The 24,858-nt window shown below is 45.3% G+C and overlaps 1 protein-coding gene across 2 annotated transcripts; it reads left to right on the forward strand.

Moving 5' to 3' along the window:
• Positions 1 to 332: 332 nt before the first annotated feature.
• On the forward strand, positions 333 to 22,605 carry tesk1a (testis associated actin remodelling kinase 1a). Of its 2 annotated transcripts, none has more exons than XM_029766519.1 (10): positions 333 to 537; positions 1,102 to 1,785; positions 12,667 to 12,788; positions 13,379 to 13,427; positions 13,792 to 13,938; positions 14,091 to 14,173; positions 15,822 to 15,912; positions 16,655 to 16,738; positions 18,901 to 18,987; positions 19,178 to 22,605. In XM_029766519.1, the coding sequence occupies exons 2-10, from the start codon at positions 1,600 to 1,602 to the stop codon at positions 20,345 to 20,347; spliced, it is 2,019 nt and encodes a 672-aa protein (XP_029622379.1). In that variant the 5' UTR covers positions 333 to 537; positions 1,102 to 1,599; the 3' UTR covers positions 20,348 to 22,605. The 2 variants fall into 2 exon arrangements, with proteins under 2 accessions (XP_029622379.1, XP_029622380.1); XM_029766520.1 differs by having other exon boundaries at positions 1,129 to 1,785.
• Positions 22,606 to 24,858: the final 2,253 nt, after the last annotated feature.

A 24,858-nucleotide genomic window follows, 5' to 3' on the forward strand; every position in this document is an offset into this window, starting at 1 on the left:
GTTTTATTCAAATGAGCTTGCAAATTCTGCTACTTGCTTTAATGTCAAAAGAGTATGAATTTGCTTCGAAACATATTTATTTCCAGAATCTTTAAACTGACCATATGTTTGAATATCTGCAGTAGTTTGAGCTCATCGGGGTTTTCAGCGAGGGGAACCATTGCTTCAAGTTCCAGCGTGTACAGTAAAAGCACCAGTGGCACAGTGTAACAGATTAATACAATATTAGAAAGAAAAAAAGTGTCATTGCAGTGACCCTTCCGCTTCACGTTATTTTCTCTCAGGCCCCGCCCCGTGTCTCGTCCAATCAGAGAGCTCGTTTAGAAGCGCTTCAAGAGAACGTTATTATTATGGTGGAGATCGACGGCACCGGAGATCAGACCAAGAAACAGATCTAAATCGACTGTAAATCCACGGTAGATTTACCGTCGATTGACCATCTGTAGTTATTGTAACGATCGATTATTCTATTGTGACTGTTTTGACCGAGAAGCCGACACAATTCCGACATCATCCGATACTGCTTTGCAAAGACAGGTAAACCGTTTGATATCCGGCTTATTCGGCCATTATAGCAATCATCCAGGCAGAAATCCCCCGGTAATGAATTTAGGGTTGTATTCTGAGCGAGCTCTTCCATTATTAACACTACAGTGTCTGATGGAAAGTGCAATCAAGCTCGTTTTGTTTTGATGATCTGTCTTGCAGCAATTTATATTTTCGCTGTTTATGTCAGTCAGCGTAATTCGCCAGCTCTATTTGTCAAGTGTAGAGGAGCGAGCAGCTGAGGGCATGGCTTATCGCCACACAAGGTGCTTTAGTAGCGGCCGTCTGCCTCAGCGACAGCAACATTGGATCCTATAAACACCCGGTAGGATCGGGATTATCGATAGGGCTACAATGTAGCTAGTGTTGATGCATTGTAGCCGATCAGATTCAGAATAAACTATTGCAATGAGGTGGTGCTGAAAGATTGCGATAGAAAAATTAACAAGAGGGGGCGTAGCTGACTATATTTGAAGGTTTTCCCTTTGACCTGGATGAACTATAAACTATAACAAATAGGCTGTTCTTAAAACGACTTCCTTCTCTCCCTGACAGTGACAGCTGTGGTCTTTCTGCATGCAGCAATAGGTTCCATCGCCGTTAGGACGTGCCTGCATCGACTGAGACATTGTGATGGGCTGGCTATAGGAGAAGAAACCGGCTGCATGCACCTCCGCCTCCCTCCTCCACCGTCAGCAGCGAGGACAGTACCGTTCAGTGCCTGTATCACCCGTTAACGGGATGACGAAGTGAACCAAGCCTCCTCACGCACCGAACGTTGGATTCCGCATGAGGACTGAATGAGTAGAAAGAGAGGGAGGCAAGAGGTGATGGCGATGCTGATCTAGTGAGAAGGGAAAGCCTATTCATTTTCCCGATTGATTGATTTATCAGGACCTTAACAGCCGACACGAGGTCTGTACCGGGGTTTCAACAACCAATTAATCCCCTCGCACGAGGGAGGACATTTGTCATTCCGAGGAGATGGGAACCGCGAGGGGATGCCGGACTGCGGTTTAAACGTGCCTGTGTCTCTGTGAAAGCACCGCTGTGATGGAGCACGACGAAAGTAGCGACGCGGAGGTTGCTGCGGAGCCCCTTCTGCACGGTATTCACGCGCCCAATCGGATCAGGCCCTCGTCGTACCGGGCACTGCGGAGCGCCGTTTCCAGCCTGGCGCGCATCGATGACTTCGTCTGTGAGAAGATCGGGTCAGGGTTCTTTTCAGAGGTCTTCAAGGTGAGTCTTCAATCCAAGTTATTAACAAAACCAGTTAATTCATCACTGTATAATATTATATTGCAATGCTTAAAAAACAATGTATAGCCTCCTTGTATATATGTGCAGCATACTACTACTTATGCCATGATCCATGAGGTCTGAACCTTGATGGCACTGGAAGTATGGGTGTGCCCACCCTTTGACCCAAGGCATCACCTCCTCAAGTCCAGCTTGCTACACAAGGTTCATCACAATATACAGGTCACACACAGGAAAATATGTGTAGGACTGTTGACGGCAGACATCACAACCTGTTATTCTCAGTATAGATGACAGACCACCCTATGACCCCCAGAGAGACACATCTCATAAGTACAGCTACTAGGATCTCCGTTTCATTACATTACACATAAGTAATTGGAGGAAGGCGTCTTCTGTAGGGGGAGTTTTGTTAAGAGCGTGACACTCGGTCTGAACATTAAAGCACTCAGAGTGTAGAGAACCATTGTACCATCTAAGCCGCTGTGAAATATCTTTTCAATAACCAAACATATTGTATTTTCAGCCTTTTCTGAAGTTGGTGTTCAAAACCCGAAAGTAAAAGATGCAAAAACGAAACTTAAGAACGGGAAGCATAGAAATAGCACACACAGAACAGATCTACCACTTTTTAGACTTGCGCTCAATGCAATGACAAATCTAGAACTCACATTTCTACGCTTAAAAAAAGGATACATATTTATATGGTTAGTGTTCCCACACGGACATGTCTCCATGGTACAGCGCTTGTTTACCGAGAACAGATGGAAGACCAAGTGCACTGCCTATGCTAATTAGCTATCTGCGTCTCCGAACACCAGTGTAAATGGAAGACAGACGCCACAAACATGTTGTCACTGAAAAATACTGTCGGCTGCAACTGTGTTAAAAACAGCGTACATACAGTAAGTGTGTATTTTGCATTTTTGAAATGAAAGTACAGAGCTTTATGTTTCTGGAACTGTACCACAACTGAGAATCGATTCATGTTTAGATGGATTATTTGTTTGTTTTGGCTGCAAGAGCCAATTCACCTCTAAACACACCATGTAAGGTCCTTGGACTATAAGGAGTAAGATTAGACTCTTTAGTCCATTGTTGGGCTAGGATCTAGTCTACTTCTTAGTGACCGGTTCAATATACACTAACAAAAGGTCTCGACATGGTGAAAGAGGTGGTAATCTCTCCGGTGTCATACACACACGTAAACAGATGTACATCACACACACAGAACACACACGCACGTAGGCTACATCACAAACATCACCATTGATGGGGGACCACCATCCCCATCAATCAGTGAACATGATCTTGGACCTAAGGGGGTGTGTATACTGTTAGTGTGTGTAATACAATGAGTGTGTGTGTGTGTATAATATGAGTGTGTATGCTATGAGTGGGTGTGTGTGTACTAGTCTAAGATTCTTAGTGTGTTTATAAGCATGAGGATGTGTGCATACTGTATGTCTCCCTCTGTAGTGTTCTATGTGGGTGCTCCAGCACTGTGCCCCTGCCCTGCTAGAGAGGTGTGTGTCTCAGTGGTACTGTGCCCCTGCCCTGCCAGGGAGGTGTGTGTCTCAGTGGTACTGTGCCCCTGCCCTGCTAGAGAGGTGTGTGTCTCAGTGGTACTGTGCCCCTGCCCTGCTAGAGAGGTGTGTGTCTCAGTGGTACTGTGCCCCTGCCCTGCCAGAGAGATGTGTGTCTCAGTGGCACTGTGCCCCTGCCCTGCCAGGGAGGTGTGTGTCTCAGTGGTACTGTGCCCCTGCCCTGCCAGGGAGGTGTGTGTCTCAGTGGTACTGTGCCCCTGCCCTGCTAGAGAGGTGTGTGTCTCAGTGGTACTGTGCCCCTGCCCTGCTAGAGAGATGTGTGTCTCAGTGGCACTGTGCCCCTGCCCTGCCAGGGAGGTGTGTGTCTCAGTGGTACTGTGCCCCTGCCCTGCTAGAGAGGTGTGTGTCTCAGTGGCACTGTGCCCCTGCCCTGCTAGAGAGGTGTGTGTCTCAGTGGCACTGTGCCCCTGCCCTGCTAGAGAGGTGTGTGTCTCAGTGGTACTGTGCCCCTGCCCTGCCAGAGAGGTGTGTGTCTCAGTGGTACTGTGCCCCTGCCCTGCTAGAGAGGTGTGTGTCTCAGTGGTACTGTGCCCCTGCCCTGCTAGAGAGGTGTGTGTTTCAGTGGCACTGTGCCCCTGCCCTGCTAGAGAGGTGTGTGTCTCAGTGGTACTGTGCCCTGCCAGGGAGGTGTGTGTCTCAGTGGTACTGTGCCCCTGCCCTGCCAGGGAGGTGTGTGTCTCAGTGGTACTGTGCCCCTGCCCTGCCAGGGAGGTGTGTGTCTCAGTGGTACTGTGCCCCTGCCCTGCCAGGGAGGTGTGTGTCTCAGTGGTACTGTGCCCCTGCCCTGCCAGGGAGGTGTGTGTCTCAGTGGTACTGTGCCCCTGCCCTGCCAGGGAGGTGTGTGTCTCAGTGGTACTGTGCCCCTGCCCTGCCAGAGAGGTGTGTGTCTCAGTGGTACTGTGCCCCTGCCCTGCTAGAGAGGTGTGTGTCTCAGTGGTACTGTGCCCCTGCCCTGCTAGAGAGGTGTGTCTCAGTGGTACTGTGCCCCTGCCCTGCTAGAGAGGTGTGTGTCTCAGTGGCACTGTGCCCCTGCCCTGCTAGAGAGGTGTGTGTCTCAGTGGTACTGTGCCCCTGCCCTGCTAGAGAGGTGTGTGTCTCAGTGGTACTGTGCCCCTGCCCTGCCAGGGAGGTGTGTGTCTCAGTGGTACTGTGCCCCTGCCCTGCTAGAGAGGTGTGTCTCAGTGTGGCAGAGAGGCGGAGAGGACTGTGTGATTACAGGAGAACAGGTCGCGCTCACTGCTCACATCAAGCTGATTACCTCTCAGGCAATGTGTGTTTGTGTGTGTGTGTTTGTGTGTTTGTGTGTGTGTGTATCTAAAATGTAAACTATAACAAATTCACTGTGAACTCAAGGTGTGATGGTGAGCACATCAGTGTGTGGGGACTTAGTCACATCCCCTATGGGTGGAACTGGGGGTGTTGATTTTATACACGTTTGTGCCTGTGTGTGTTTGTGCCTGTGTGTGTTTGTGCCTGTGTGTGTTTTTTCAAACCTCAAGGTCAGTGGCTGCTGTATAAATGCCCATGTCGTTACATCTCCCACCACAGACTATTAACATGACAGTCAATGTGTTCACTGGGCCAAGATACAGTCTGTTACTGACACACAACATCAATGTGTTCACTGGGCCAAGATACAGTACATTACTGATACACAACATCAATGTGTTCACTGGGCCAAGGTACAGTACGTTACTGATACACAACATCAATGTGTTCACTGGGCCAAGATACAGTACGTCAGTGGTACACAACATCAATATGTTCACTGGGCCAAGATACAGTACATTACTGACTCACAACATCAATGTGTTCACTGGGCCAAGATACAGTACGTTACTGATACACAACATCAATGTGTTCACTGGGCCAAGATACAGTACGTTAGTGGTACACAACATCAATGTACAAATCTGCTTAGGCTGATATAAGCCTGCAGAACAGTCAAATGACCATGCATTAAAAGCATACGATTCCTGAGCCCCAGTATGTTATTTGCCTCTGGTGAAAGTATTATGTTTTCTATATTGGCCAGTTCTACATTCCATTGTGCTTAATGATCTTTAGCTTTTCATTCTCTAAGCTCTGAACCTCTCTCTCTCTCTCTAGTTAGGTGGGTCTGAACCTCTCTCTCTCTCCCTAGTTAGGTGGGTCTGCAAATACAGTCCAACCTTTCATTTGTTTGCACACTTCAGTTTGTCTTGGATAAGAGCCTTTATTTCTTTCCTCTATATGTTAGTCACATCCCCTATGGGTGGAACTGGGGGTGTTTATTTTGTACACGTGTTTGTGTGCACCTCCCAGTATGTAAAGGTTGTACTTTGTAAGTATAAGTTAGTATGTAAAGGTTGTACTTTGTAAGTATAAGTTAGTATGTAATGGTTGTACTTTGTAAGTATAAGTTAGTATGTAATGGTTGTACTTTGCTTCTGAAGGGTGTTATCATCATGCTGTCAGAGTGGGAAGTGTTTATTCAGTTAGTCATAAAACTGAACTTGGAGATTAAACATTTAAAAGGTTAAATATATATTATGACCTCATGCATAGTGTGGGGCAACTTCCTGATAACAGACATCAACGACAATAGAATTAAAATATACCAAGACTGACACGATTGGCTCTTTCAAATGTTTACGCCCTCCACTGAGGCATGCCAGAGAGACTAAGGAGACTTCTCTGACCAACATCCCATTGACAGCCCAACTAGCCAACATCTGAATGTTATTCCTAACCTTAACTAAACACTTAACCCTAACCCTATCTTAACCTTCATTTTAACCAATCAACATTGGTTTGCTGGTCAGCCACGTCCCTTTACTTTTTCCCTGAGGCTCAATTGGAAAGCGGCAGTGGAAACAGTCTTGGTGGATAAGCATTTTGTGGTCGTTGATTTTTTTTTTCAGCAGGAAGTAGTGAACTATACAGGGATTGGAATGGCGTGATATTTGGTAAGAATACTATGTTTAATGCTGTTCACTAGACCTGATTCTCAACTTGACATATGCCTCACAGGAGTTGCTTCATGTAAATTAGGCCCCAGATTCAAACCCCATCTCTCTTGATCATAGACCCCTGAATAAGGCAGTTAACCCACTGTTCCTAGGCCGTCATTGTAAATAAGAATTTGCTCTTTAAAAAAAAGATATATTTATTTATATTTAACCAGGTAGGCCAGTTGAGAACAAGCAAAGCAGTGCGACCAAAAACAACAACACAGAGTTACACATGGGATAAACAAATGTACAGTTAATAACACAATAGAAAAATCTGTATACAGTGTGTGCAAATTAAGTAAGGAGGTAAGGCAATAAATAGGCCATAGTGGCAAAGTAATTACAATTTAACAATTAACACTGGAGTGATAGATGTGCAGATGAGGATGTGCAAGTAGAAATACTGGTGTGCAAAAGAGAAGAAAAACAAATATGGGGATGAGGTAGGTAGTTGGATGGGCTATTTACAGATGGGCTGTGTACAGCTGCAGCAATCAGTAAGATGCTCTGACAGCTGATGCTTAAAGTTAGTGAGGGAGATATAAGTCTCCAACTGCAGTGATTTTTGCAATTCGTTCCAGTCATTGGCAGCAGAGAACTGGAAGGAAAGGCAGCCAAAGGAGGTGTTGGCTTTGGGGATGACCAGTGAAATATACCTGCTGGAGCGCGTACTACGGGTGGGTGTTTCTATGGTGACCAGTGAGCTGAGATAACAGATTTTTACCTAGCAAAGACTTATAGATGACCTGGAGCCAGTGGGTTTGGCGACAAATATGTAGCGAGGATCAGCCAATGGAAGCATACAGGTCGCAGTGGTGGGTAGTATATGGGGCTTTGGTGACAAAACGGATGGCACTGTGATAGACTGCATCCAATTTTCTGAGTAGAGTGTTGGGGGCTATTTTGTAAATGACATCGCCAAAGTCAAGGATCGGTAGGATAGTCAGTTTTACGAGGGTTGCAGCATGAGTGAAGGAGGCTTTGTTGCGAAATAGGAAGCCGATTCTAGATTTAATTTTGGATTGGAGATGCTTAATATGAGTCTGGAAGGAGAGTTTACAGTTTAACCAGACACCTAGGTATGTATAGTTGTCCACTTATTCTAAGTCAAAACCGTCCAGAGTAGTGATGCTTGTCGGGCGGGTGGGTGCGGGCAGCAATCGGTTGAAGAGCATGCAGTTAGTTTTACTAGCATTTAAGAGCAGTTGGAGGCCACGGAAGGAGTGTTGTATGACATTGAAGCTCGGCTGGAGGTTTGTTAACACAGTGTCCAAAGAAGGGACAGATGTATACAGAATGGTGTCGTCTGCGTAGAGGTGGATCAAAGAATCACCCGCAGCAAGAGCGACATCATTGATATATACAGAGAAAAGAGTCGGCCCGAGAATTGAACCCTGTGGCACCCCCATAGAGACTGCCAGAGGTCCTGACAACAGGCCCTCCAATTTGACACACTGAACTCTGTCTGAGAAGTAGTTAGTGAACCAGACGAGGCAGTCATTAGAGAAACCAAGGCTGTTGAGTCTGCCAATAAGAATATGGTGATTGACAGAGTCGAAAGCCTTAGCCAGGTCGATGAAGATGGCTGCGCAGTACTGTCTTTTATCGATGGCAGTTATGATATCGTTTAGGACCTTGAGCGTGGCTGAGGTGCACCTGTGACCAGCTCGCAAACCGGATTGCATAGCGGAGAAGGTACGGTGGGAGCCGAAATGGTTGGTGATCTGTTTGTTAACTTGGCTTTCGAAGACTTTAGAAAGGCAGGGCAGGATGGATATAGGTCTGTAACAGTTTGGGTCTAGAGTGTCTCCCCTTTGAAGAGGGGGAAAACCGCGGCCGCTTTCCAATCTTTGGGAATCTGACGATACGAAAGAGAGGTTGAACAGACTAGTAATAGGGGTTGCAACAATGGCGGTGGATAATTTTAGGAAGAGAGGGTCCAGATTGTCTAGCCCAGCTGATTTGTAGGGATCCAGATTTTGCAGCTCTTTCAGAACATCAGCTGTCTAGATTTGGGTGAAGGAGGGGGGGGGGGGGCAGGGGCAGAGCTGTTGTCTGAGGTAGGGGTAGCCAGGTGGAAAGCATGGCCAGCCATAGAGAAATGCTTATTGAAATTCTCAATTATCGTGGATTTATCGGTGGTGACAGTGTTTCCTATCCTCAGTGCAGTGGGCAGCTGGGAAGAGGTGCTCGTATTCTCCATGGACTTTACAGTGTCCCAAAACGTTTTGGAATTAGTGCTGCAGGATACAAATTTCTGTTTGAAAAGCTAGCCTTTGCTTTCCCAACTGACTGAGTATATTGGTTCCTGACTTCCCTGAAAAGTTACATATCGCGGGGGCTATTCGATGCTAATGCAGTATGCCACAGGATGTTTTTTTGCTGGTCAAGGGCAGGCAAGTCTGGAGTGAACCAAGGGCTATATCTGTTCTTAGTTCTACATTTTTTGAATGGGGCATGCCTATTTAAGATAGTGAGGAAAGCACTTTTAAAGAACAACCAGGCATCCTCTACTGACGGGATGAGGTAAATATCCTTCCAGGATACCCGGGCCAGGTCGATTAGAATGGCCTGCCCGCAGAAGTGTTTTAGGGAGCGTTTGACTGTGATGAGGGGTGGTCTTTTGACCGCGGACCCAAAACGGATGCAGGCAATGAGGCAGTGATCGCTGAGATTCTGGTTGAAAACAGCAGAGGTGTATTTAGAGGGCAAGTTGGTCAGGATGATATCCATGAGGGTGCCCATGTTTACGGATTTAGGGTTGTACCTGGTAGGTTCTTTGATAATTTGTGTGAGATTGAGGGCATCTAGCTTAGATTGTGGGACGGCCGGGGTGTTAAGCATATCCCAGTTTAGGTCATCTAACAGTACGAACTCTGAAGATAGATGGGGGCAATCAATTCACATATGTTGTCTATGGCACAGCTGGGAGATGAGGGGGGTCTATAACAAGCTGCAGCAGTGAGAGAATTATTTCTGGAGATGGAGTAGAAGCTCGAACTGTTTGGGCATAGGCCTGGATAGTATGAAGGAACTCTGCAGGCTATCTCTGCAGTGGATTGCAACTCCGCCCCCTTTGGCAGTTCTGTCTTGATGGAAAATGTTGCAGTTGGGGATGGAAATTTCTGAATTTTTGGTGATCTTCCTAAGGCAGGATTCAGACATGTCTAGGACATCAGGGTTGGCGGAGTGTGCTGAACAGTGAGTAAAGCAAACTTAGGGAGGAGGCTTCTGATGTTAACATGCATGAACCCAAGGCTTTTACGGTTACAGAAGTCCACAAATGAGAGTGCTTGGGGACACACAGGGCCTGAGTTAACCTCTACATAACCAGAGGAACAGAGGAGGAGTAGGATGAGGGTATGGCTAAAGGCTATAATAACTGGTCGTCTAGTGCGTTGGGAACAGAGAATAAAAGGAGCAGATTTCTGAGCGTGGTAGGATAGATTCAGGGCATAGTGTACAGACGAGTATGGTAGGGTGCGAGTACAGTGGCGGTAAACCTAGGCATTGAGTGACGATGAGAGAGGTTGCATCTCTGGAGGCACCAGTTAAGCTGGGTGCGGTCTCCGCATGTGTGGAGGGTGGGACAAAGGAGCTATCTTAGGCATGTTGAGCGGGACTAGGGGCTCCGCAGTAAAATAAAACAATGAGAGCTGCCCTAAACAACAGTATACAAGGCATATTGACATTAGAGAGCGGCATAAAGCAATCACAAGTGTTGATTGAGAGAGCTAAGACAACAACGGGTAAGACAACAACAGGTAAACAACTAAGACAACAACATCGGGTAAATGGCGATAAATGGACAGAGAGGGTCAGTTAGCTACACACAAGGCCTGAGTTTGAGGCTGGGGCCAACAGATAAACAAAATTAAGTACTGTGGTAATAAACAGTCCAGCAGGCATCAGCTGTGTAGCCGAGTGATCATAGGGTCCAATGAGCAGCAATAGATGAAACAGGGAGCCGTTCGGTAGTCGTTACTACGCTAGGCGAGCGGGAGACGCCATTCAGGAAGCTAGCGGGCCGGCAGATGGGTCTTCAGCGACATCCACGACGCAGTGGCCGGTTGAGAGCACATCAGCCGAATTATGTCAGCAGGCCAGTCGTGATGGATCGGCGGGGCATCGTGTCAACAAAGGGTCCCGTCCAATTGGCAAGAGAGGTATTGTAGTTGGTGTACTTTGTTGGCTAGCCGGGATATAGGCCTAGCTCGAGGCTAACTGGTGCTTGCTTCTAGACAGGAGCGATAGCCACAATAGCCACTCGGTAGCAGCTAGCTAGCTGCGATGATCCGTTATAAGGTCTAAAAAAATAGCAGATCCGTACCACATTGTGTGAGGTGGGTTGCAGAAAGGTATATTTAATTCAAAAATGGAAAAAAGAGATTGCAATATATACAAAAAACCTAAGAAAAAATATGAATATTTACACGGGACAAAATAACACACGTCTTACTGCTACGCCATCTTGGATCTTAACTGACTTGCCTAGTTAAATAAAGGTTAAATAATTGTGTTATTTTTTATTTACACAGCTCATGCCGTCAATAGTTAATATTCACTAATCGTTTGATTGGCTAGACAACATCCTGTTCTTGCTTCATTCACCCTGCATGATCCTGATTGATTAGAATACAGGTCAATGATACTAAAGCTGACACTGTTTTGCATTGGTCTTTCCAATGGAAATAGTTTTACAGACCATGTTTTAGTTCCACTTCATATTGGTTTACATTTTAAGAGTTGACTGGTGTGTTTGGAGGGTGTGTGTATACTGTAGTGTGTGTGTGTGTGTTTAAGAGGCTGAGACTGTCTTGTCTATGTTGTGATGTCACAGTGACGGTACCCTGGATTTGTGCAGATCAAGAGGGGTGATGGGAAATCCAGAAAGCCTATTAGTGCGGAGCGGCTATTAAATACACACACACACACACACACACTTTATGTTCTTCTAACCTCATGGGGACCAAAAATGTATTTCCATTCACAATCCTATTTTCCAGAACCTTAACCCGAACCTTAACCTGTAACCCTGAACCTAACTCCTATCTAACTCTAATTGCAAACCTAACCTCTTAGCTTAAAATAGCCTTTGTCCTAATGGGGAACATGGGAAATGTCCCCATGATGGAGAGTTTTCCTTGATTTACAATTTTGGGGATTTTAGGTCCCCCCCCACACATACACACACAGTCTGGTAGGTCCAGATATAAGCAAAAAGCCACACATAGGTCTACAACCAATCATTGATCATAACACATGTCACATGCTAGTACTGTATGTATACACACACTACTTACTCACTAATGGCAGCTAACACGCAACACATCCACCTCCTATTTCTCTTCCCCCTGTTTCGGTCCACTTTCTGCCATTTAGTTTCTAGTGAATACCACCCAGTCCTCTCTCTCACCTCATCTCTATGGTTGTCTCTAGTGAATACAACCCAGTCCTCTCTCTCACCTCATCTCTATGGTTGTCTCTAGTGAATACCACCCAGTCCTCTCTCTCACCTCATCTCCATGGTTGTCTCTAGTGAATACAACCCAGTCCTCTCTCTCACCTCATCTCTATGGTTGTCTCTAGTGAATACCAACAAGTCCTCTCTCTCACCTCATCTCTATGGTTGTCTCTAGTGAATACCACCCAGTCCTTTTTCACCATCTCTATGGTTGTCTCTAGTGAATACCACCCAGTCCTCTCTCACCATCTCTATGGTTGTCTCTAGTGAATACCACCCAGTCCTCTCTCACCATCTCTATGGTTGTCTCTAGTGAATACCACCCAGTCCTCTCTCACCATCTCTATGGTTGTCTCTAGTGAATACCACCCAGTCCTCTCTCACCTCATCTCTATGGTTGTCTCTAGTGAATACCACCCAGTCCTCTCTTTCACCCCATCTCAGCTTGCCCTCCTCAAGCCCTAAGCACAGATCTAGGATCAGCTTGCCCTCCTCAAACCCTAAACTGCGTCACTTGGGGCTCACGAGTGGCGCAGCGGTCTCAGGGCTTGAGGCGTCACTACGGACACCTTGGGTCGAATACAGGCTGTATCACAACCGGCCGTGATTGGGAGTCCCATAGGGCAGCGCACAGTTGGCCCAGCGTCGTCCGGGCTTGGCCGGTGTAGGCCGTCTTTGTAATTAAGAATTTGATCATAACTGACTTGTCTAGTTAAATAAAGGTTAAATTTAAACAATTAAAATAATAATCTCTATGGTTGTCTGAATCAGTGCTGCTCTCTGTCTCCCCCTGCAGGTGCAGCACAGGATCACAGGCCAGGTGATGGCCCTAAAGATGAACACTCTGGCCAGCAACAAGGCCAACATGCTCAGGGAAGTCCAGCTCATGAACCGGCTCTGCCACCCCAATATACTCGGGTATGTCTAGAGCTAGACACACACACACACACACACACACACACACACACACACACACACACACACACACACACACACACACACACACACACACACACACACACACACACACACACTGCATGCACAATGTACACATTGGCTATGTACAGTGGATATTGCACAGCTGCCCTGTCACCCTCGCTCAGACCATTTAGTAGTAGCACTGTGTTGTTGTCACAGATGGAAGGGGTTAGTTATTATAATATTTGTGGTTGTTTTGTGTCTGTAGTAGCCTACCTTTGCTGTGGGTAGAACTTGTGTCAACTCTCAACAGCACCACCCAGGGGAAAAGACACAACTGCTGTCCATTAGCTGGCTAGCTACATTTCTTTTTACTGTTAAATCTTGAAAGATGGACAGACAGAAAACTAGCTAGTAAACTGCTGCCACTATTATCAGACAGAGAACAGACACACACAAACTCTCTTCAAATTTGAAGACAATGTTGGAATCATCGAAACCTCTGTCAACTAGGTTTGAAATCACATTGTTGTTTTTAGCTGTATAGATGATGTATTTAGGATGTTTTCCCTCTCTCTCTCTCTGCTCAGGTTCCTGGGAGTGTGTGTACACGAGGGCCAACTCCATGCTCTAACTGAGGTGAGCTCATCCTGATTCTGTCTCTCTGGAGGGAGTCCTTGCATTTTATCTTCCAGAGACAATAGTGTCCATGGTAAAGGAATTGGCTGAATGCATGGGTCACAGAAAGTAATGAAGATATGGGTTGCGTTCCATTTAAATTACAATCTGCAAATACCTGCAAAGAACATAGGCTAAAGTCTCTACAGAATATTAGGTCCTTACAATGCCTATGGAAATGTTTAACGTTTCAGGAACTACATCAATTTAGTGTAGGGTTAATTATGTAAGGCATGCACAGAAACTGTGTGTCTGGAATGGACTCAATCTCATGGACTGCGTGAGGTGATTGACGTGTGTGTGCTGTGGTCATGGTTACCTATAGTACATCAACGGGGGTAACCTGGAGCAGCTGCTGGAAAGTGACAGGTATCTGTCGTGGTCGGTGAGGATGGGTCTGTCTCAGGACATCGCCTGTGGCCTGCAGTACCTCCACAGCAAGGGCATCTTCCACAGAGACCTCACCTCCAAGGTAGGAGATAGGAGCACACAGGGGACCAGACAGACACGCAGTAACACTTCTCTTCACTTCATCTTGTACTAATCCTCCATTTCATCTCTTATACACACTCATATGCCCTCTCTCTCTCTCTCTCTCCTCTCTATCTCCTCTCTCTCTCATAGAACTGTCTGGTGCGCTGTGAGAATGGTGTGTTCACTGCAGTAGTGGGGGACTTTGGTCTGGCAGAGAAGATTCCAGACTACAGGTTAGTGCCGTGAGAAGATTCCAGACTACAGGTTAGTGCTGTGAGAAGATTCCAGACTACAGGTTAGTGCTGTGAGAAGATTCCAGACTACAGGTTAGTGCTGTGAGAAGATTCCAGACTACAGGTTAGTGCTGTGAGAAGATTCCAGACTACAGGTTAGTGCCGTGAGAAGATTCCAGACTACAGGTTAGTGCTGTGAGAAGATTCCAGACTACAGGTTAGTGCTGTGAGAAGATTCCAGACTACAGGTTAGTGTTGTGAGAAGATTCCAGACTACAGGTTAGTGCTGTGAGAAGATTCCAGACTACAGGTTAGTGTTGTGAGAAGATTCCAGACTACAGGTTAGTGCTGTGAGAAGATTCCAGACTACAGGTTAGTGCTGTGAGAAGATTCCAGACTACAGGTTAGTGCTGTGAGAAGATTCCAGACTACAGGTTAGTGCTGTGAGAAGATTCCAGACTACAGGTTAGTGCTGTGAGAAGATTCCAGACTACAGGTTAGTGCTGTGAGAAGATTCCAGACTACAGGTTAGTGCTGTGAGAAGATTCCAGACTACAGGTTAGTGCTGTGAGAAGATTCCAGACTACAGGTTAGTGCCGTGAGAAGATTCCACACTACAGGTTAGTGCCGTGAGAAGATTCCAGACTACAGGTTAGTGCTGTGAGAAGATTCCAGACTACAGGTTAGTGCTGTGAGAAGATTCCAGACTACAGGTTAGTGCCGTGAGAAGATTCCAGACTACAGGTTAGTGCTGTGAGAAGATTCCAGACTACAGGTTAGTGCTGTGAGAAGATTCCAGACTACAGGTTAGTGCTGTGAGAAGATTCCAGACTACAGGTTAGTGCTGTGAGAAGATTCCAGACTACAGGTTAGTGCTGTGAGAAGATTCCAGACTACAGGTTAGTGCCGTGAGAAGATTCCACACTACAGGTTAGTGCCGTGAGAAGATTCCACACTACAGGTTAGTGCCGTGAGAAGATTCCACACTACAGGTTAGTGCCGTGAGAAGATTCCAGACTACAGGTTAGTGCTGTGAGAAGATTCCAGACTACAGGTTAGTGCTGTGAGAAGATTCCAGACTACAGGTTAGTGTTGTGAGAAGATTCCAGACTACAGGTTAGTGCTGTGAGAAGATTCCAGACTACAGGTTAGTGCCGTGAGAAGATTCCAGACTACAGGTTAGTGCCGTGAGAAGATTCCAGACTACAGGTTAGTGCTGTGAGAAGATTCCAGACTACAGGTTAGTGCTGTGAGAAGATTCCAGACTACAGGTTAGTGTTGTGAGAAGATTCCAGACTACAGGTTAGTGCTGTGAGAAGATTCCAGTCTACAGGTTAGTGCTGTGAGAAGATTCCAGACTACAGGTTAGTGTTGTGAGAAGATTCCAGTCTACAGGCTAGTGCTGTGAGAAGATTCCAGACTACAGGTTAGTGCTGTGAGAAGATTTCAGACTACAGTTTAGTGCTGTAAGAAAGTTCCTCCAGATTACAGGAAGACTATATGACTGGCTCCCCATATTCCCATCAGGAATCCACATATAGCCTACAGTCTAGATGAGTTAGTTAAATGTGTTGTACATTCTATTCTGTTTTTCTCTCCTGAAAAATCAATGTGTTCTATATTAATGTGTTATTTTGCTCTCCTCCAGTGACTGGGCTGATAAGCAGCCTCTGGCCGTGGTGGGCTCCCCCTACTGGATGGCCCCGGAGGTGCTGAGAGGAGAGGTCTATGATGAAAAGGTACTAACAGTAGCACAGATAGAACAATGAGACAGATATTTCACCGGATGTATAAATGTGAAGCATCCAGTTGGCGTTTCCAGTCACTAACAAATATGGTGATGAGAGGAAGCCCAGAGGACGGCAGTGGGAGAAGATGGAATGTGGCCGACATTCTGCTAATATACTCATCGATGAAACATTTGATCTCAATACAGTTTTCTGTTCCCACAGCTACAATCTGTTAGGAAAAGAGTGGACAAATTATTGTAGACTTTACCCTTTGCCAGAGTTGTGTTGTTTAGAAGGAGTGCAAAGGTCAATTGAGTTATTGCATGCGTGCACTAGAGTAGGTGTTACCTAACTAAAATATGCAAATGCATGGTAGAATGAGCCAATGGGATCTCGCTAGCTCATGCTTGGCTCTGCCCACTATGGCTCATTTGTTACCATTGGAAACGACAGGCTGTGGTTTATCTTAGTTAAGTTATACAAATCTTTGACAGTAGTCAACTGTTTCCTGGCTGCTATCTCACTGGTCCGGGTGCATAATAAGACGAAGCAAACACAGTAATATAATGCAATAATACTATGCTATAATGCAATCTGTAAGGACAACTGTTCCATGTCCCTGCTGTGTTATTCTGGATGTATCTAGTGGGTCTTGCTAATATATATGTTGCTAGCAAATGACCAGACTCTTTCAATGCGTATTATTGTGAATATTTCAAGTGAGATGTGATTGGCCGACTCTGACCACTAGGTGGATGTGTTTGCCTATGGAATCATCCTGTGTGAAATCATCGCCCGGATAGAGGCTGATCCGGACTTCCTACCTCGCACTGAGGTACACACACACACAACCCCACAGTGTATGACAGGCACACAGTTAACCAATGTTTTTCCTTTTTTACACAATCACACAACCGTAAATCAATGGTTTCATACTATCACACAACAAACTGACAGTGTAAACCCTTAATCCAAACCCTTAATCCGACCCTTTCAACACCACTCTTTTCCACTTTGACCCAGAAAATAAGTGCCCTCCCTGTCCTTATTGCACATTATCACAGTTAACTGCAGTGGAAAACTTGGATATTTTATCACTGCAGTACAGGGCAGCAGTTCCAGCTGCGTGTGAGGTTTAAAGTGGAACTGACAGCGTTTTCACTACTGTAACGACCCTGGGTTTATAAGAGCAGATATCGATTCTGCCGCTTGAGCATGCTTTTGGGGCATAGTCGATAGCGCGCTGGACTTCGGGCTAGAAGGTCGAGGGTTTGAGGCCTGCTCCATTACACTACTTTGCAGATATGAAACAAACAGACAATCATAATATCAGCAAAACATATCATAATCCCAGTTCATGCTACAAAACCAACTTCATAAGAGGTTTTAAAAAGAGGTTATATTTGACTCAAAATTCCATGACGTACACGAAGGTATTGTTGGCAGAATAGATCGATGCAGTTCAATTAATTCATATAATTCAACAATGCATTTCTTGGTAGTCCAAAACATATTGCAACCAGGTTGTAAATCATTGCTGACCGACTTTTCCCCCTCATTGTTTTTCGGTGGGTACAGCGAGTTGCAGGTGTCATTTGGTTAGCTAGCAAAAAATGCGCTTTTGCTTCTGCTAGCTATGCTGAACTTGAATTACTTTTATCTGGTTAGCATATCTCTTGCGTTCGTAAGACGAATATATGAATTGATGAACACCCAACACGCGCTGAATATGACCGGTGTCAATAAATGTAGGCAAAACAAGTAACAGCGGATGAGTGGAATGGTATCAAAAACATGAAACGCATGGTTTGATGCTATTCTGTTTGCTTCGATCCAGCCATTATTATGAGCCGTCCTCGTCTCAAGCCTCCACTGATGTAAACAGTCTAACCAGCTCTGCTAGTGCATTCATAAAATGGTCAGTGAGGTGTTCTCTCATTTGTGTCCAGTGTCAATTGTGCAGTCTACATTTACGAACAGACAATCTGACAACGCTCTGAATTTATCGAACGACTCAGAGTGGCACTGACAAACTGGAGGCATTTTATGAATGCACCCGTAGCTATTTGTCAATCGAATATATTTGGCATTGATCAAATTGGCATACATTGGCAGGCAAGCTGCAGAAGTACGAGCAGGCAAGTTACTATTCCCCATCGTTTATCAGTGCTATTTTGACGGTCAACTAGCTGAAAAAGTTTACGAGGGTTTTTCTAATGTTCCCTCATTAGATTTTGCCTCATCTTTCTCTGGCTTACATTAGTTGTTGATGTGGATAACTGAGGGAGAGAGCCTGCCTTTTCATGGTTGTTTAATCAATAGTACTGTACAGTACCCAAATGTAAGAGTACTCCTGTGGTATTCACAGAAATCCATTTAGGTGGCTTTAATTATCTAAAGTCACACTGTTGCTATTGTCTGTAAACACACAGGTAGTTCAAAGTGAACGATGGCAGGCTGGTGTGGCAAATGGCTTGTTTGCATAAAGCCCTATGGAAGCTGTTTATTGGCGATGGTGCACCTGACTGCATAGACTCCGGTCCTGGACGAGACAGATGTTTTTCTTTTAGGTTTTATTTACAACAGTGTCTATTAATTGTCCAAACACACGGCCGCTTTCTCACTCTATATTTATTCCTATAGAATTTTCACAAATTCCTTACTTAGTATACAGTATGTAATTCCCAAACATTCTAAGAATTTATGACATCGTGAAAATGATGTCATAAGTGCTCGCTTGTCAGAAAGTTTCTAAAAAATATATAGTGTCATATTCTTCCTGGGGGTCTATATGAACAGATTTTAATAAGATTTCTTGTTGCTAAAATGCTGTCAGTTACACTGTGATAGAGTTACACTTTAATGAGTATATGTCTCCATCTAGTGGATATTATGGAGAACTACAACATGTATGTTTTTTAAACCTAGTCAGACAAACTGATTGACAGCTATTTGCCTACATTAAAAGATGATGATGATGATCCTCTGTGTGTGCAGGACTTTGGCCTAGACGTGGATGCCTTTGAGAACCTGGTTGGTGACTGTCCAACACCATTCCTCAACCTTGCAGTCCTCTGCTGCAATGTAAGATACAGACAGACTGACAACTTGACAGATTGACTGACTTCATAATAATTGCATGCATCCTTGACTCTGTGTACATACTTACTGTAAATGCACAGACTGACAACCTAAATCCAACCATACATTCCAAAAAGTAGGCACTGTTTACACTCTTCCTGGTCCCCTCACTCTGTTTCTCTCTCTTTCTCAGATGAATGCAAAGATACGTCCCTCATTCTCTGAGATAGTGGTCTTGCTGGAGGGGATGGAGAGAGGAGAGGAGGAGAGGAAGACGGCCATCCCTCTGGGTGATTGTCTCTCCTCAGAACCCGCCACCATCCACATCAGCCCCTATCGACGACGGAGTTCCCTCTGTCGCCCCGGCGACCAGCAGTTGTCACGGAGCCAGTCTGAAATGCTTCCCCCAACGACGCCGCCACTCGGCACCCCGGCCCGGGTCAACCCCTTCTCCCTGCGGCAGGACCTGAACGGGGGCCGCATCAAGCTCTACGACACCCCAAGCAAGTCTGTCATCTCCCTGACCTTCACCCTCCCCCAGCAGCCTGATCCCTGCGCCTCTCCCCCCCTCAGGGGAAACCTCTTACTCCGCGGGCCCCCCCGACGCTGCCAGTCCCTCCCCTGCACCCCCGAGCCGGGGCGAACCCTCTCCCTCCTCCGGGACCCTGACCTGCAGAGCTTGGGGAAGGAGGAGAAGGTGGATGATGGAAGGACGAAGGAGAAGGGAGGGATGGTGGAGGATGTGTCAGAGGATTCAGGGCTGCCTCTGGAGCTGGACATGGTGTCTCTGGATCCTCTGGAAGAGGAAGACGAGGAAGGTTTTTCTCTTGGGGAGCCTATGGACTGCAGCAGGTCTCCTGACACACTAGAGGGCGCTGTCCCTACACCAGGGAGACGTCTACTACACCCAGCCTCGTCCTCTTCCTCCCTGTTTCTGCAGCCTAACGGCTGGGGCCACCCAGTCTCCAATGCCCCTCCCTCCCTCCCTCCTCTCCCTCGTCTGGACAACAACAACAGCTCGGCGATGGTGGTCGTCGGCCGTCCGATTGGCTGGAGGGCTAGCGGCTACCACGCCGCAATCCCGGGCCCCCCTGCTGGCCTTGCCCCTGAACAAGATGAGGTCATTTCCTGTCCAGGCTGCTGTCTGATTGGTCTGAGCTTTCCATCCGTGTGCCTGAAAGGGGTGCCGACCCCTCGCCACGTTACGCCCCGACGACCCTACCGGAACCTCAACGGGGGGGGCATCAGTGACCCTTCAGCTGCCACGGCAACCAAGGGACTGCTTTGTTGCGGGGCGAATGGTCTCGCTCCTCCAACCGCGCCTTGCGTGCCTGGGCTGCCCCTACCAGAGGCACAGACTTAGGAAGGGCTCCCCCTAGTGGGCTGACTGACCAACAACATCAACACCAGTGACATTACTGAGACTGACTTGTTCTGTTTATTGACGCTATTACTATTTATTATTACTATTAGGAACTGGGGAGCTGATGATGATGATGATGATGATGAAGATTGCTACTACTACCTGAAGTGGATGAACTGTGTGTGTGTGTGTGTGTGTGTGTGTGTGTGTGTGTGTGTGTGTGTGTGTGTGTGTGTGTGTGTGTGTGTGTGTGTGTGTGTGTGTGTGTGTGTGTGTGTGTGTGTGTGTGTGTGTGTGTGTGTGATTGAGGAGGTGGTGGGGACACTGGTGGTTGTATTGGGAGGAAGAGGGAGAAGCAGAATAGGAAACCAGAAGTGGGTTATTAATGTGAGATCTAATATATTGGTTGTTGACCTGGAGCCATTTGATAATGTCATTGTGTCCTTGCTTTGTTCACTCACTTTCTACACTCTGAATCTTTCTATTTGATTCCTCAATGATTCTTCACTGGTCTGGGTGGTGCTGGAGATTTGTATTGAATTCAAACAGGTGCTTCTTCTTCCCTCAATCCTCAGTGTTCTTCCCATAACCCACTATGATCCAGGTATCCTCTCAGTGTGTGTGTGTGTGTGTGTGTGTGTTGTGTGTGTTTTAACAGCCTGTGTAACTTTGAAACAGCATGAAAAGCAATTCTCCTAGCTTACTTATGTATTGTAATGATTAATTCACTCTATGTTCTGTGTGTGTGTCAGAGGGAGAGAAAGGGTATGTGTGACTGAATGACCAAGGTTTGTCCCCTGATGTCTATTTTGAAATGTTAAATGTTCGCAGGTCATTTCCCCGTACCTGTGTGTGTGAGATTAGAGAACTGAGTGTAATAATTTCATATAAATTTATTGAAGTGTACATAATCTTTACTATAATGTTTTTTTGACACTATTGATGAGAATCACTCCACTCTTGATTTCATAGGGCTACTGGTTCCGTACCTGTTGAAGTTGACCCTGTAACTGAAATGGCACCCTATTCCCTATATAGTGCACTACTTTTGACCATGGCCCATGGGGCTTTGGTAAAAAATAGGATGCCATTTTGTCTGTTGTCCCCAGAGCTTAAGGTGTGTTTGTCTCCCTCTGCTGGTCTGGAGGACCCAGGCACACCAGGCCACTGTGGCTCACAGGCTGTGTCTCATTACTCTTTAATGGCTTCCTTTCCTCATACGCTTTCCTTCTAGGAGAAGCTATACATGACCAGACCAGGGGAAAATCCAGGCTTTAGTTTTTGACCTGGAGTTCACTTGGTCAGGAAAAAGTCCTGGCCATATTCATATCATATCAACTGATATGAGGGGACTTAAAAAGGTTTATGACTATATGGCTATAGCTATTAATATGCATAACCAGTTCTAACCACTTAATCTAGCTAGTGATCTGTAGGAAAGAAAGAGGAGGAAACATAAACCAGTGTATTGGGATGTAGCCGGTCTCACTCAACTGTACTGGTCAGAGAGTATCTTTTATTACTTCACTGTTTAAACAGCATGATTTACAGAGTCTGGACAACTGTGTGCATCCATCCAAATAAATCCACTGTTGCGTCCCATATTGATGATGTCATAATGACAGTGGTATGAACACCGACCCATATGTCCATGGAACAACCGAGGGAGTGTAATGCACTTTCTTTTTTAAGGCTGAGAATCTTGTTGATTTAAAATATTATTTATGAAATCATGCATGTAGCTAACTAGTAAACCCTTCTACTGGCTGGGATGTTGATTGGTCTGTTGCTAGTTGGTATAATCATTTATTATTATGGAAATATGTGTCTGTTCCTTTCCGGAAACAACCCTTCCCCTCTAGACACTTGATAACTTGATAAGTGGAATTTCACCATATTGCTTAGACCTGTCCAATCCTCTCAGATCTCCACCAGCTTTATAGGAAGGGGGTAGTTAGGGGTTGTTTCAGGACAGGGGCTCTGTTGTTTCTACTAGAACCCTTCCTCTACATACAAGGCACTTCTGATTAGCATTGTTACTGTAAGTATCATCATTGTGTGTGTGTATATACCGTGCATTTAGAAAGTGTTCATACCCCTTGATTTTTTTCCCACATTTTGTTACGCTACAGCCTTATTCTAATTAGTTTTTTTTCCGCATCAATTGACTGTACACACAACACTCCATAATGACAAAGCAAAAACATTTTTTTTTACATTTTTGCAAATGTATTAAAATAAAAAACTGATAGCACATTTACATAAGTATTCAGACTCTTTACTCAGTACTTTGTTGAAGCACCTTGTCACTCGTGTAAAGAGGAGGAGGCAGTCGCAGGTTTAGAACTACTGAATTTATTTAAGCACCATTTATTTTATATCCTAGAAACTTCACGTTGGTGCTCATGGGTCCTTTTACATGGAAATGCCCAGAGGTGACTGATGCCTTTGTTTCCATGGCAGCTGAACCATTTCAACACCATGATCTGGATTTGTCCACTTTCACATTGTTTGAGAGATACCTGTGTTCTCTATGACGAGACAACCAGCCTAGATTGTGTCAATGATTTGAGGAAGAAGCTCTTCTCCAATACGTCATTCTAGATGGGGAACATCACAGGCTGCACTGCTACAAAATTCAAACGGATCAGTGTACCAAACAAGCATTTTGTCAACAAGTCTGAAAAACATCCAATTGGCACTTTCACCAGAAGGTACTGGATGGACTAAACCAGTTGATTCCTGGACACCTTTGATGATACGCTTATCAGAGGCTGACCAAGCTTGCAGAGAACTCCTGACGTGTGGCAGCAAAAGTGAGCCCCTCTGTTCTTGGTTGTATCGATGCCAGGATGCTGGATTGTCATGCACTCAGGCTCGGAGTTATGGGCAGGCCTTAGGGTTTCTGGCCCGCCCTACCTCGACCATCCAAATGGAATATATTTATTTCACAAACGTGTGCCGACAGAAACACGCATCAAACTCAGATAAAGCATCCAAGCGAGCGAAACAGCACCCCTTCTGTCTCAGTAAGTGAGACAGCATCAGATACATGTATAGTAAGACAGAGGGGGTGTCGTTTTGCTCGCTCGGATGCTTGCTCTGATGAGGTAGTGTCAGCCACTGCACAGTGTTCTGTTCGGATGCTGGAATTATTTTGGACAAACATGTGAAGGTAACCTACTGTACCTTTTGAAGTGATTTGTTTGACAATCAGATAACCTCATGACTGGCTGTGTTCATTCCACATTAAAAGGGAATACATGTTTAGAGTTAAATGACATGTTTCTACTATAAAACCCATTTAAAACACAAAGGATGTCCTGTGGAAAAAAAGGTGCCCCTTTATGGAAATCAAATGGCTGTCCATCTGATTTCGTTCAGGTGCCGGCCCTGCATCATGTGAACCAGGACCCTAAGTATTTTTTTTCTTCACTAATCAGAATTTAAGGAATACGTTTGTTGCGTGTTGTTTTGTGTGAAAATGTTACGTCATAAAGCTGTTTTAAATAAGACTATGGATTTATTGCCATCTCCGTCAGCGTAAATGTTTAAATGAGCTCCCCTTCTACGATGTTTTCATATAATCTGAGGAATGTTTGTACCAGGCTTTTATCTGTTGCGTGACAGTTGTTATTGATCAAATACCAGCTATTGCGGCAGCCATTTAGAATGCACACAATAACTTGCTTCCTGGTTACACTTCAAATGGGATCCCCTTGTTTTCATATCGTCTGAGGAATGTCTGTACCAAATGTCATGTTTGTATCTGCATTGTTAAAAAAATACTTTGCTAGGCCACAGACACTGGCTTAAGGCTCTCTCCCCCTCCCTAAAATAAAAATGAACTACTAGTATGGCCTACCGACCACTGTCCATGGTGCTGAAATTGGGACATGCCTATTAATAAATAAATGATAGGCCTTCTGCTGTGCCAGGGCTAACCTTTGCTTTAGCTAATGGATAGCTGTTTATTGGAAGGCCTATTTGGTCGTTTTCTCATGTTAAGCCTAATATTTCACAAAGCTAAAACAGCATACTTATCAGATACCAATAGATTGTTTTTTATATATGCACAAATGTGCTATATAGGCCACCTGAACCTTCATGACATCACGCTCCCTTCCAGCTTGGATAAAAAGTTGTGCGTAAAACCAGTCTATTAATGCCAAATAATACAGTCAGTCCACCCCCAAAACAGTAGCTTACAATGGATTGTTTCATTATGCAGAATATAGCTACAGAATATACAGTGTTTAGATGCCATTTATATACTAAAAAAATAAAATACACATCCAATAGCCTAACACTGAGGTAAAAAGTAGTCGGCTTGAGGATATATTCAGCCACTATGTATTGTTGAACTCAGCAGGTTTTATGTGGCTAACAGCCTACACAAATGGGCTGCAGTATTCAAGGTAAATTAAATTAAATTACATCCAATTTCAGAGACTTCCCTGGTGTCCTCCTTTTTTTTGTAATCGAATGTTTCACCACGGTCTGTAGGTTCA

The sequence above is a fragment of the Salmo trutta genome, chromosome 11, assembly GCF_901001165.1.
Source record: "Salmo trutta chromosome 11, fSalTru1.1, whole genome shotgun sequence".
NCBI classification, from domain to species: domain Eukaryota; kingdom Metazoa; phylum Chordata; class Actinopteri; order Salmoniformes; family Salmonidae; genus Salmo; species Salmo trutta.

Coding starts and splice junctions, on each gene's coding strand:
- tesk1a (XM_029766519.1), top strand. CDS start 1,600: ATGGAGCACGACGAAAGTAGCGACGCGGAGGTTGCTGCGGAGCCCCTT. Junction 13,939..14,090: donor ACAGAGACCTCACCTCCAAG/GTAGGAGATAGG, acceptor TCTCTCTCATAG/AACTGTCTGGTGCGCTGTGA. Junction 18,988..19,177: donor TTGCAGTCCTCTGCTGCAAT/GTAAGATACAGA, acceptor TCTCTTTCTCAG/ATGAATGCAAAGATACGTCC.